Consider the following 14,920-nt stretch of genomic DNA (forward strand, 5'->3'; position numbering starts at 1 on the left):
CAAGAGACGCACCTCACCGGTCCCCTGTTGATTAAGTGGAAGAGAGCGGTAGCTGGGAAGGCAGGACAACGGGGAAGATTAGGGGCTGTCGAATCCAATACGCATCTGCAGTCTGTGGTGACGCCAGTTCAAAGTGTTTTGCTCAACCGGAAGAAGTTTTCAACTAGGGCGCATCATCACGGAAATAGTTTGGTTGAGTTCTACCTTGGCGATGATCAACGTTTTGGCGAAATAGAGCAGATATTCCGCTCAGAGCAGACACTTGAGAAGGTTTGGGTGGTGGTCAAACCGTTCAAGGAATTAGCGCGCAATCAAGATCCATACCGCGATTATCCCGATCTCAATTGTCGCTTGGTCCTGAACGATCATGAGGTGATGGCCGTGGTGGACAGTGAAAGGATAATTGGTCATGTGGCTATTATGCAGAATCCCGCAGGGACGTTTGGATTTCCGAAAGCAACAATCAGTGCAGTGGGTTTGGGGTCTGCAGTAAGTTGATTTACATTAATATCTGCGTGTTGGTGGGTTGAGAGTAATGTGGGTTGTTGATTGGTTTGGATTTAAACAGGGGTGGGAGAGCCTAGTTGACGACGAATAATTGGAGACACATGAAAAGGTGGGGACTTGGAGTGTTTGGGTTGGGTTGTACATTTCTTGTCAAAGGGAACTGTGTGTGCGGTGATGGGCAATTTGGGGCTGCTTGAAAGGATTGACTGCATGATGAATCCCCGCATCTCTAAATATACACATGTTCCCAATAGTAGCAAGTATCAGGTATTCAGCTGAATTGCTTTCGGGAATGACTCATGTTCTTCTCGCTCTCCGTTGTTCATACCCGCCAAATCATCCTTGTGCAGTATCATTAAGCAGCTTCTTGTGATCTTGATATCCTGAGTGTCGTTTCCCAGTTCTCCGACAACCTCCATTTACGCTCAAACTTATTAATCTATTTTGTGCACGCGTCATCAGTCCCAAATGCCGCCAGACGACCCTGGTGACGCTCCCGAGAGACAAGATGATGAACAATCAGCGGAGGGAGGCTCGAGTGGGGGTGTTGATGAGGAGTGGATCCGAAAACTGGTAGATGGCGTAGTGGCGAAAATCCCAAGCGCGGGAGGGACTTCTGCAATGGAGACTGATGTGACGGAGGGTATGTTTCTTTCTCTTATCTGGTCCAGACCTGTGGCCTCTACTGACACTTCACAAACGATGCAGACGGGTCGGGCCAGCCACCGAATGCTAATTCCGGACCTGCGGAGGTGCCTGAGGAAGTGATGTTGGATCCGAAATTCGTTGTGGAGAATGCCCGGAAAGCAAGGAATGTTGCTGCGGAGGAAAACTGCGAGCGGAGAGTGAAACAGCGAGCCCATAGGATTGCCAAGAAGGGTGCCTTGACGGAACACTGCGACAAGTATTCACGTGGAATCCAATCTTTTGTGAAGTTCTTTCTGGGTGGTCCGGAAACCCCGCAGGACTATCCCAAAAGCCCGACAACGAACGAACTCCAGAACCTCTATTGGGTAGAAAGAAGAGCTCAAAAGATTGTGAAAGAACTCAGCCGAATTCGAGCAGCTCTTTCCAGCAAATCAGCCGCGGAGCAAGATTACTACGTTTCCCGTGCTGAAGAGGAGATTCGCAAGAACATCGTTTTACCCCCCTTCACTCCCGCTTCCCAACGCGACAATGTGAAAGGTTGTCAGCCTATCAACCTGCACACAAAATCCGATGTGGAGCGATCCCTGGCCTTGGCTGGGATTTCGAGAATGACATTTCAGTGGGAGGTGGGGCCATCTTCAGCCTGGAATTCTACCGTCATTGACATCCTGGCGACAAAGTCAGTCGAATTCCTGCGTCGTTCAACACAAATTTCCAATGCGCAAGCCGGCGAAGCGCCGGCAATCATCAAACGGTGGCTCCAAACAAAGTCCCGCGAAATTCGACAGTGTCTTGACATGGGGTCGGAGAGTTACAAGGCGATGAAGACCACCAAAGCGGCTAAAGCGCAATACCAGCGATGGCGAAACAAAGTAAGCACAGTTTTCCCTACTAATCAATTCCTGTGGTTAGGGTTTTAACGGCTGTGACTCGTGGGTCAAGATCAGAGAAAACAGATGCAGCATGGTGGATAAGATGTATAAGCAGCACATTGCTTTGGCTCATGTTGTTGAAGTGAAGGATTGTGGTTCCGACATCGAAGATGGGGATTCCGGTGGACTACCAATCAGTCTGATTCCCGATTGGCGAAGCGATCAGCTAACCACGGTGCTCCACTGTCTAGACAAGATGGCGATAGCTCAAGCGACACACCACAAAACAATTGCAGCAAATGAAAAGCTCTACGGCAGATCTAAGCGCAACTTCAAGAGAACGAAAGGTGTCCTCGGTGTACCTCGAGGTTTGCCTATCGATTGCTACAACCCAACGTATTGGACCACCTTGAGTAGTTTCGAGCAGCAAACTATCTCTAAAGTCAAAGCATGCGGGCTGGATGCAATCTCAGACGCTCTGCAAGCACTCTGCAATCGTAACCAACCTCCAGCGGCACCTCCCGTCCATCATAACTCCGGAGGTTCATCGGCCGGCAATGCCGGACCCAGCAGCACCCAACAGGGCGCTCCTACGTCGGTCTTTGGTGCTGGTATGAATGTAGATTAGGTGTTATGGTTTTGATAGGCTTTTTCTTACCGCGCTCCAAGCTCCTTGTCTATGTGGGCGAAGAGATGTTCATTATCTCTTGGCGCTTGGCTTCCTTTAGTGCAATCAATATCCAATCGGAATATCCGATGTAGGTGGCAGCAGGCCGGCCCGGTGCCCATTTGTCATGTCAGGATTGCTTGTGTTTTGAAGTGTAGGTCTGATCAGTCGGGAGGTGGGTTAGTTGATTTGATCAGTACAGGCCAATACCTCAGTGTGGGCGCTTGGTGAGGGTTGTCTGATGTCCACCCTGATGTTCGCGCGAACATCAGGGTGGACATCTTCACACAGGCTTCCGCAAGTCCGCAGCAGGAGCCCTTTGGGGACTCCTGCGGCTATTCCTTAACCATTGTGATTCGTGGGCCTCCCCACGAATGGGGCACAGAGTTATGAGCGCCCGAACGCACGTTTATCTTTGATGAAGTTCGCCCCATAACCCTGTGTAGTTTCCTGGTCAGACACACAACAACTTCATCAGCAACGTACAAAGTTTGCTCTAAGACACCAAACTAAATGTACATGAGTGCCTCATCAGGCTCACTGAGCCAACCTTGTGATTCATACTGACCCAATGTTTAGGTCAGTGTATGTCAAATCGAAGATTGCGCACCACATCACAAAGGCACACACCGACAAAGGCACACCAACAGTCACAGTCGAACGGATACTTAAAGGTGCCTTCTGCCTCTCCATCCCCTCCAACCTCCCCTCAGTCCTGCCCTTTTCAGATTGATTGTCTCCGCCTGCGCTGCCCTCCAAGATTCCCTTGCCACATCCCTCGCAATGAATACCGCTGACCTCAATCCCAACTCACCTCCTGGGGGCGGCGACCCTTCCGCCCGCAGTGATGCAGTCGAACCCAAAGAATCCGGACGTACAACCCCACCTCCCAGTATGTGCAGTCTCTCCCACAGCTACTCCGAACCCACCGCAAGATTTATTCCACTGACCATGCCCGACAGCTCAAGAGGATGCGCAGCAGAATATTCCTCACCCCCTAAGGGCTGCTCCCAGCTTCGCGGAGTTTGCCCTACAGCCGAGGGGTTCTGTTCATCCCGCCGCGCTTGATCCTGAAGAAGCCGTTCTGGACACAGAAATCCAGGAAATCACCCCTGAAGAGTTTGTCCGCTCGATCAACTCGGCAACCATAGCAGCCGAAGGTCTCCTCCGTCTCAAACTCCCGCGAACTTGCAAACGACTGGCGAGTGAGCTTGCGCAGTCCATCGTGGCTAGTAAACGACGTGAGCATCCTTTTTTTGGCCTCCCTCACACATTCTCTTGCTGACATGTAGGCCGAATCAGGATATGACTCGACAGGTGCAATACCCGAGGAGGAGGCCATTCGAATACGCCCTGCCAATTCCATTCCCCCATCGACCCAACTCTCGCACACACCCAACAACCCTCCGAAGAAACGTGCAAAAAAATCTGGAAAAAAGAATCCCGCTGATCTTCTTACCAAGCAGTCCGGGGGATCAACATTGAGCTCCCACCAACAGAACGGCCCTGAAGGAGCACCTTCAAGTCATCAATCCGGTGAAGCTCACAAAATCTCCAAGACGCCCCCCCCCACAGGACCCACAGCGGGACACCTGGGGATCAAGCCCTCACAACCATGACTCGCCAGCGGGCAACAAGATGGCTATCGACAAGACAACACCTCCATGCCCCCGTACAACCCCCGACCCATTGGTTCCTGAAACCAACGGCCTGCTCGCTCGCCCAAACAACGACAAAGAAGAAATTGTGCCTCCGGCGGCCACACACTCTGCTGCACATGCCCTGGAACCGCAGCCTGCCAACCCGGCTGATCAGGATGCCCAGCCCTCGACGGTGAGTAATAATGCCGGCCATGCACCACCTGCGCCCACCTCCGCCACGCAAGGCACTGCGCCTGCAGACTCTATGGAGAAGGGCCAAGATGACACCAGCACCGTTCGCACCGGCCCCACCGATCTTACCATCCTCCGATCAGATGACATCCGCCTGGAGGTATTGAGGATCCACCGGCAACACGAAGGCACCAAACCTTCGTGGGTCAAATATCAGACCGCCTGGGAAGCACTATCCGGCCTCGTCAAAACTTGTCCTTGCTCAATGCAACCACCAGCTCCGGCCCACCAAAATCTCCGATTCCAAGGTACAACCTGTTCTTACGCGGCATGGATAAAGTCTATTACTGCTTTGGGTGAGTTTCATATCATGACTCCCATCATCGCCCTGCTGTGTAACTGACCGACGATTACAAACTTTTCAGCCACTCAGTTTTTGCCTCCGGGCGCAAATGAACAATGGAACTGCCCGGATCTGATTGACTTTCCGCTGCTCTCGAAATTTGGTAATAACGATGATACCCTCCGACCTGCAGAATTTATCTCCACAACTAGCAAATCACCACATCCGGAGTCAACCATTGTCCGGTTCCTGTACCGATTCCTTCACCCCCCGGCAAATGTACACACCGAGTGGGCAAAGATTATCGCGGCTTCCGTTGAAACAATGAGCGAGAACCTTTTTCAGCCACCTCCAGTCACCTTCGACACCCAAGATGACCAAATAACGCGCGGTGTTCAGATGCTCGAATACCTTGATGCGGTCAAGAATTCATCCTCGAATTTTGCCACACCAGCAGTTGCCGGCGAAAATCCCACTGTACCGGACGTATTACCGCGTTCGCACTCTGTCGACATCCTTCATGAATTTCGCAACACCATTCTTGATGTCCTCATGGCATACATCATATTTCAAACCCACGCAAACAGCGAGCCTCCCTTGACTGAAGCACAGAAAAAGTCCAACCGCCGAGCCCTTCACCCCAAGACAACAAACGAAACACCGACCGGATCCCAAGCTCAGAACAGTGGTACTGCCTTGGACAATGCAAAACCGGAGGCCCGGACCCAACTCCAGAAGCTCCAACGCAAGCAAAATTTCCAGCCACTAGTCTACTTTGTGCTTGGTGGAGTCCGAGGCCTCTTCATCGCCTCGAGAAATCACCGTGTCGCCGGTATTGCAGAATGCATGTCATTCATTGAGGCTATGGCGATAATATCACGCAGGTCAGCTGTTATCCGCAACCCAGAAGAGCCAATTTGGAAAAATGTATCAGCACTCTTAGTCCGGCTTTTCACCCCGGTCTTTCAATCTCCCAATGCTACCTCTGCCCAAATTCGGCCACCCACTCGATACCAACTTGCCGAGGCTATCACCAATGATTTCCTTAATCATTGGCAGACTTCACACCCCACCACTCCATTCCTCCTTCCTAATTCTAGCCGCGAGATTCCGAACGAATAGTTTACATTGAACGTGCCTCGTCCTTTCTTGTGCCTCTCTTTCCGCTTTCATTCCCTAGCTGCTCCAATTGTGAAAAGCATGCATCCTCTGCAATGCATCCTGCTCATGAGATCCTGTTGTTTGCTTACTCTTTTCTCAGCACGGTGTGCACGCTGAAATGATGTGCCCTATTATCTGAGCAAATGTCACCCGTCTGCTATGCGTTCCATTCGGGACCTGTTCAGGGCCGCACTTTCAAGTGCTGTAACCTGCACTAGGTGTGATACCATGTGCAAAGCGGAACGACGGAGTTGCACTGAAAGTTTCCACTACCTTTACAGAGCAGGAATCAAGCTTCTTTTCTGATTCACTAGCTGTGTGTTAGCCTTTTCGGGCGAACTGTGAGGCCACATAGTCTGCAACGCTGCCCCATTGCTCACCACGAAGTAAAACAATCGCGTGCTGAAATCACAGCGTCTTGTTATGGCTCATCAGCAATAAAGCAATTGATGTGACTAATGTAGGCGCATGGACATCATCTTGTAAGCACATGAGGTAACAAACGTCGGTGATTATATTATGAAAAATCATTTATCGGCGGAGACTTATGTATGTTTCTGCCATCAGGACATGTCTGTCTCGTGACGGGCAAGTGAGCTAGCTTAGAATATCATTATGGTCTTGCCGGATGCCGTTTGCTTAGGATGTCATGCTCGGTACTCAAAACGCTTCTTGGGATGGTTCCTCAAGCCATACTTCGTCTTTTCCGATCTGGAGAGCTTCCCAGCGTACTCTACCTGCCACACAATATATCATGGTCAGTGGAAGGAGACCTTTCATGGAGCAAACCACACTGACACGAAGCGCCAGCATTCTGCTTCCCCGACTGGACGTCCTAGGGGCTGTCCCGCCGAACCGGATTGCATCCCCTGGTCGAAGGCCTTGGAAAGACTCGTGTGCCTGGGCATGAGTAGGTGCCAACTTGATCCGACCGCCCTTGGACTATAGGATAAATGAGCATGTTAGCCTTGACAAAAGGTTTCATGCAAAACATCCTTTCTGCCGCGGATGGTTCTGTGCCTCAGAAAAACTGACATAATTTGTGGCGGTATCAACCACTTCAACATGACTCATACAGCCAACCGCCTCGTTCCAGTGGACTTTAACAATGGTCGCGGTGCCGAATGCATGTGTGTTCTCGAACTCCGCTGCAAGGAGAAGCTGGCCGCGGTGAACTTGCCAGTTAGACCGCTCAACGGTGATCATGGGGTGTCCGTCTGGTTTAATGGTGAGCTGACCGGTGAAAAAAACTTCTGTGCAGAAGTCGTATAGAATCGCAGGAACTTTTGACGAGAAGGACTTGAGCACAAAGTGATATTCTTGGAAGCTACCAGAGTCTATCATTTCTTGTGGGAGTTGATGGGACGCGATACAGGTTTTGAAATGGATTTCGTCCCTGATACCATAGATACTGGATGCGCTAGTATTGGCGAGACGGACATTTCCAGCAACCTCAATCATTGTGTTGGCGGAGCGATCGAGATGCGGGATGATTATGATTTCTGAGCGGAGAGGTCTAAATGGGAGCAGTATATAAACAGGATGTGCACCTCAAATCCACAGCTTCTCAACTCCATAGCGTATTGGGTGAGGCCTTTGTCGCACGTAATGCTTTTGAAAGGGCATTCAAGAGACCGGGATCCTGCTTTTCATTGTGTGTGTTTGTCAAAATCACACTCCTTCTCCAAAGCCCGCCTTTAGAGTGTCCTGCAGTTGTTCATTTCACCCACTCTGCAGCACGTTGATGTAAGACCCACAGCCTTTGACTAGGCAAATGCGGACGGCGACAAAGGCAAAGCACTTGCCCTTTCATGGTGGGCCACTGTTAGCTTTGGCCTCAGTTGAATGTAGGTCGCTTGTTCCCCACATTAGCTGTTGAACTAGCGATGTCCGCCCTAACCTGCAGCCCTACCTGCTGGTGGCAATCTCTTTGGCATGAGAAAAATCACCCCCGCACGCAACTCATCACTGTATTACTCGCAGGCGGCAACAGTTGTTCATATTATAACACATCGCCTCCACGGGTTCCAACCACGACTCAGGATGAGAGCGACTGACAACAGAAGCTGCCATGCATCAGGTTGTTTGAACATATTGTTCACCAAATCACATATCGGTGGACTGATGTATGTGTTGGCTCAGGTGTTTCCGGGGCTCGCTGCATTCGTACCTCCTTGTGATCACAATGTGCCATCTGGCTGCTTCATCTTCGTTTCATCTAACCAATATCTTGTGATGCATTGTCAAAAATCTCCGGGATCTCTCATCTGTAGCTCCTGAGATGATCACGGAACCACTTTTGGGGCACACACGGTATGGTGATTATCGCTTCTAGTACTGGAACCGCCGCCTGTCCCGCAACATTCAGCACACACAAATCCCCATGGGTAGATCATCGATGCACATGGCAGTCCGGCCGACAAGCGATCTCCATAACATAACGCAAGCATAATGCCACCGCTCAGCTGGCATTCGCCTTAAGTTGGCTCGCAGATATTGCAGATCTGCCGCGTCCCCGCGGATTGACAATTGCCCGGGAGTGCTAGTGGCCATTCTCCTCCCCGGGGCAGTCCTTGATACACGGTTCACATGAATATCTTGTCGATGCTTGCCCCCCCCCCCCCCGCCCCGATCCAGCCCCCGTCCCATCAGGCCCAAAATGGGAATGTCCACCGTGATGTTCGCGCGAACATCAGGGTGGACAATGTGTTGCATCATGCGGGCCAAACCAAAAATGCAAGCCGTCAACATCAGGGCAACTACCCCCCTGCTCAGTGTCCAAATCCGCAAGCTTCTGAGCTCTAGATGGTTCAAGTCTGTCATCCTGAGCAGAAGGGAATAACAGGCATGGATGGCTCACTCATCACTGCTCCCCATTTCTTCCCAACCTTCTCATTCACCCGTACGTAACTAGGTGAACCCCTCATCACCCTCCAACTCTGCGTTGTTATAGTGTTACAGGACTCATCAATTGGACTGTTGCAATGCAAAATAATCAAAAGCCCCTCCACAGCCAGATTCAATCCTCCCTATTGGGACCAAACATAGATGAACAGGCCCGCAGCGCGTATGAGGTCATCCATCCATTGCATGTGGTACAGTGGTCGGAGGATACACTCATCTGTCCTCCGGCGATGGCGGCAGTATGCAACACCCAAGAAACTTCCCAGGATCCTCCTGCCAACATGTGAAACATGTTGCCTACATAAATACATGCCAAAACCTTTCCCACATGACAGTTTCCACATCCAGTGACAGACCCGGTACAGCAGACGCACCTGCAGCAGGCATCATAGTGTGAGAAAGCGGAGTTTGTTGTTGTGCCTAACTAGGCCTAACTTCATTACCACGCGGAAAACCCAATCAACAGTTCATGTTTCTGCCTCTGACATGCTCTGCCCTGCTGCTTCCGCGCTGGATTGGCAATGACATAGAAATCTTCCACCCCATCATTCAAAGGTCACAGCAAGGTTTTCCGCATTGATAATCCTGGTTGCCGGGGGAGGGAAATATCACTCATTGCCTTGCATCCCCGCACACTACACCACAGATGTGTGGCTGCCAACCTTGGAGACTACCACTGACGTGATGTCCTTTTGTAATACACTCTTTGCTTCTTCTCTGCCCATTGTTCATTCATCAGAAAGACCACCTTCCTAGCCAGTGTCATTGCTGCATTCACCACAGCTCTGGCGGGAATTGGATGCCCTGAGGATTTCTGAAGTTGTTCCAGGCTACCGCCCTCTGGCAAAAGTAGCTCTCCGCGATCAACTAAGTGTATGGGTCATTTTTACTTTGTTCCACATGAGCCCCATGTTTCACTAGGTGGGGCCGAGGGCCCAAAGATGGTTTTGAGGTATGTAGGTGGCGGTCTACGGCTCACTCTATGTCTTGCTCTTTCTTGCATCCATGCATGTGTGATGGCGTGTCTTGAATGTTTTATTGATCACCGGACGTTGTTATTCGTGTGTCTACACCCATGTTTGTTTATGTTTTCTTATTTTTAAAGTGTAGCTTGTTTTGACATCGCGCACTCTGAGGTACCAAGAAATGAGTCAAAGCTGAAGCTAGTTTCAGAGATGCCTCTATGGGCTACAGGTTCTTGCCTGACAAGACTTTCCCGCTGAAACATCAGGGGAGAATTTTTTGCAGAAGAGAGAAAAGGGAAGAAAACAATAACAAAAGGATAACCAAAGGGGGATTTGAGAGCTAGGTCCTATGTGCTATTTGAAGACATTTACGTCGTTGGAAGGATACAATATTGTGTGTACCGGAATTGTCCTGTATCCCATATGAATTTTGGTACTGCCAGGGTTGCTGCCTTCGCCTTCCATGAACATCTGGCCGAGAGTGAGGCTGATCGCATCTTGATTGTCTTCAACATCTGTTTTATTTGTTGTCTATGTTCCTGTTGAACTCGGGAATAAACCAGAAAGTGTTCCACAGTCTCTTTAACACGTCGCAAACTGGGCAATGGTTCATCATGAAGCCAAACAGATAGTCATTCAAATGCGTGTGGCGGGAGCGTAGATGATGAAAGATTTTAGATGGGGAAATTCCAACGCCGGCCGTTCCTTTGTTGTCCCTTGGTTCTGCTCGACCAATCCAGCTTGTTCCACCTACAGACTCCTCTTCAACCAAACTGGGCCGATTTCCTCGTTGCACGCCTGCGCTGCACATCCGTCCGCCTCCTTGTTCCCTTTCACTCCCGCATGGGCAGGGCACCACCATATACGTATCAAGATGTCAGCTGGGAGGGTCTTTGTCTCTTCCATTATCTGTAAGAACAGGTACTGCCCTGATTTAGGTGCCATCGGGCATCTAAGTCTATCTATCCCCGCCTGGCTGTCCAAAAGGATTGTGATGGTCCTAGTGAGCCCCTGCTCCACCATCTCGCGCCCCAGTTGAGGGCCCAGCAGCAGGCCTACCACTTTGCGTTCGAATTTATCCGCCACGGTACTGGGCCCTGGTCCTGCGCTTTTACAAAACTTGCCATCAGCTGTCGTCGCAGCCGCCCCTAGCCCCTTTTCAGCGTGGGCCTACCCATCCGTAAAAATTGATAGATCACTCCCCGGATTAGTTTCCATGGCGCTTGCAATCCCTTTGGTCACTTCTTCCTTTTTCCTCATGTCGATTCTGATGTTGATCCTATCCATAGGCTCCCATGGGGGGTGGGGGAAGTTTGGGAGAAAAACACCACCGCTTCCAAGTCAAGTCAGTCAATTTGGCTGTTTTCCACTGCTCCTTCTTCAAATTTGCACTGGCGGGGTCAGGGAACCTCCCCTCCCCTCCAATGCAGTCCTGCCTTGTATGTAATTCTATGATCAAGGGAGACGACCCCGTCTGTGCCATGTGGGTCAAGAAGAATCTGGCGATTTGGTTTTGCGCTACCGTCTCAATCTTCTGGAAGAGTTGGTATTGGTGTAAGTAAATGTTTGAAAGGGGTCGTTCTGATTGCTCGTGTGACAAATCTGGCTGCCTGGTTATTCATCACACTTAGCATGTCCTCGACTTTGGCCTTGTTCTGGTTTCTATTCCAAACCTTAACCCCATACAAGACCCGCGCGGTGAGGACCGCAGAGATGAGGAGTCCTCTCTCCCGCTCCTTCACTCCCCTCGTCAATTTCCATATTATCTGAGCCTGACCCAGGGTTTTGTTGGATTTTTTCTTCACCTGTTCAATCATATGTTTGAAAAAGCTCAATTATTCATCCCACAAGACACCTACCAGTTCACCTGTGCCTGAGGCTGAAGCTCTGAATTGTCAAACAAATAGGGTAACTTAGCTGTATGCTTGTTTCTGAATACCACATATGTATTGCGCCTTTGCACTGTCAAAAATCGCCCCCGCCCCGTGTGCTATTCCCTACGCAAGCGAGGCCTCGCCAAGTCCTGTGAGCCCTTCCCGTGCGCCACCCAGCATGTGATGGGCTACCAGGTGCACCACATCGTCTATAAAACCTCAGGAGACCTTGTCCTGCGCCAAGGTGAATTCCTTGATCAGCAGGTCACAACAGTCCAGGATATACATGATAACTGAAAGGGGGGATCCTTGGTGAACACCCTTCCCTTCTCTACTTCGATTTCGTGCAACAGGAAGTCCGCAAGCTTGAGACACGTTGTTTGTCCTTGGCAGAAATTTCCCTTTGATTTTCCATAGGTATGCAGGGCAACCCTTCTTCTTCAAAGAATGTATCAGTCTGTTCAGGTACACCGACGGATAAGCTGACTTCACGTCCAAGAAGAGGGCTGCCATCACCCTCCCTGTTTATTTACCCACATGGTGAGGGCCATCATCACTTCTTTGCCACTCTTTTACCGGCTGCCCCAATGTGCCCGTCCGGCAGGGCGTTCCTAGTCTCCGCCTAGAAAGATAGTCTGTCAGCTATCATCTTCTCAAAAACCTTGCCAACAGTACTTAGCGGTGCTATTGGCCTGTAGGCCCCAGGCGCCATGTAGTCTGGTTTGTTGAATTTCCTCAGGATAGTTGTCTTGGATTTCCTCCATTCCCTGGGGAAATATTCCAGGTGAATGCAAAGATTCATCAGTGACCTAAGAATCGGTACTAAGACAGAATATGCACGACTCAGCAATTCATTTGGGATCCTATCCAGTCCTGATGCCTTTTTCATTGCTAGGCCCGCCAACACCTTCTGAGTCTCCGTGACTGTGATCTCAGGATAGATCCCAAACCATGACTGGGTTTCCAGGGCAAGGTCTTGCAAGTTGCAAGCACTCTCCACTACGGACGTCCCTTTGCACAAAAGATCAGCCTTTTCCATCTTGTTAGATGTGAGAGATCCTGACTGGGTTCTGAGGGGTAGAACCCATGCCCTGCTCTTGGGCTTGGTGAACTGCAAGGCTTGGAACACCCTCGTCACCGTAGTTGTAGCCAAGAACCGCCTTGAGTGGAGTTGCTTCAGCTCCACCACTTTGTCCCTGAAACGGGAGTTCCAGTAGTTGTACCTGTCAACGTTTTTGTCAGTATTCTTCATGAACATTAGACGGGGGCACTTATTCCTTTTCTTAACCAGCGGGTCAAGGACGCCCTGGTCCCACAACCTCTTAGCCCTTGTTGGGTTGTCCCCAACGCCCCTGCCTTGCTGGAGCCAAGCCTACCGGATTGCTCTCCTCAGGTCAGCCCCTAATTTGTCTATTTCCCCCACAGACTGGGTAGTACTCAGCTGATCAATCTTCATTTCCAGTTCCTTTCGGAGTTTTGCACCATCCAGTTTTGCCCACGGCGGTGGAACGCGTTGAGTGCCTGCAATAGGGGGGTGAATATCCTGAGTGGTCAGTATCTTTTGATGGTCCAAGCCGTGGTTATTTGAACTGGTGGCCACAGATTTAACTACTTTACTCCCCAGGAAAATGGTCCATGTGAGATCAATTATTGTCCTGGCCCTTCTCCCTGAAACAAAGGTTGGCACGCCTCACTCAATGTTCAGTCTGAAACCGGCCCTGCTGCATATTCTCACAAAATCTGCCGCTTTGGGATGACAGTGAGAATAGCCAGCTGGGTTCCACATCCGATGATGGAGGTTGGCGTCCATCGCGATGATCCTGGCAGTTTTCCTGCTGTCCAATCCTGCCAGCCACTCCTCCTTCAATTCCCGGGAAGCTTCTAGGTTGATTGTTTACATTGACCAGTCGGAGTCTTTTTTTGGGCTCTACATCAACCTCCAAGGCAATGAGAAATGGAGAGTTTGTTTTCAATAAATGACCAGAATTAGAAGGAAAAATCTTACTGATATATATCACCACCCAATGCTTGTCCGCAAGATATTTGGGGCTGTGTTCTGGACTGCTGAGTATCCACCAGCTATCATGGTCAGGGGGAACAAGTTTTGGCGGATTTATCCAAGGCTCCTGCAGAAGAAGGAAAATTGATGAGGCCTGCTCATCATTCAAAATACTCAATGTCACCACCCGGCTGTTGTGGCAGTTCAACTGCACTGCTGAAGGGAAAATCTGGTCTTCATTGCTGCAAACCACTTCACTAGATAAAATACAAGGAGGATTCAAGGGGGGGGGGGGGGGGTTGGTGTTACAGATGGAGTAATGAGGAAGATGTTTTTATGTGAATTAGCCAGTTCCGGTTTTACTCGGCAGACCTTGTCAAACGGCGTTTGGGACGTCCAAATCTCCCTCTCTTTACCTCCGTTGTTGCAAGGCACGCAGACCTTCCCACCTCCCTCTCCGCGGGGGTGAGGCATTCATGAGTCTTATGAGAATCCCCACATTTTTCACACTTGGGCGCCGCCCGGCACCACTTCCCAAAATGCCCCATACCCAGGCACTTGAAGCACTGCAGAGGTAATCTCTTGAAGCCTTCAGCCGGGTAGTGTTGACATTCCAGGTAAATGCACCTCTGGTTGATCAGTGGTTCGGCAAGGGTGGAGTCCGTCAACGCCACCACTACTGTTCCTGCATTTCAGGGGTTGCGTGGTTCCCTGCTGCCGCCTCGCCATCTGATTCAGTGGTTTTTTTCCGCTGGAAATGAGGAATGGAAGCCAGCATCATCTTACTTTCCATCCTGTGAACCGTGAAGCTCCTTGGGATTCTGTTTATGAGGACCGAGTATGTGCTCCGTGATGCCTCCAAGTCCAGGTGGACTTGCTGGCTCCAAGTGTTGTTCAAATCTTGGGATTATAAACATCAAACAGTTCTTGGCCTCCCAATCAAGAAAACAGATGCTAGCCTTGGCCTTTGCCACATGAACAGAAGGAATACCATGCACTGTTACTGGCTATGCTCAGGTGAGATGGGGCCTTGGTTATTGGCGGATTACAAAACCTGAATCAAATATTGCCTCAAGCAACCACATTACTTAACTCATGTTCCCTGAAGGGCTTGCAGCTTTTGGTTAATTCTAACATCTGTCTGAGCA

At 50.3% G+C, this 14,920-nt stretch overlaps 1 protein-coding gene across 1 annotated transcript; it reads left to right on the forward strand.

The window, feature by feature from the left end:
• Positions 1–975: 975 nt before the first annotated feature.
• Positions 976–6,615, forward strand: PtA15_1A546 (uncharacterized protein; the record flags this gene model as incomplete). Its single annotated transcript, XM_053165584.1, has 4 exons — positions 976–1,150; positions 1,216–1,271; positions 4,270–4,629; positions 6,598–6,615. 4 exons carry the CDS (start codon positions 976–978, stop codon positions 6,613–6,615), a joined length of 609 nt encoding a protein of 202 aa, XP_053016761.1.
• Between the last annotated feature and the right edge of the window lie 8,305 nt (positions 6,616–14,920).

The sequence above is a fragment of the Puccinia triticina genome, chromosome 1A (assembly GCF_026914185.1).
Source record: "Puccinia triticina chromosome 1A, complete sequence".
Taxonomy (NCBI): Eukaryota; Fungi; Basidiomycota; class Pucciniomycetes; order Pucciniales; family Pucciniaceae; genus Puccinia; species Puccinia triticina.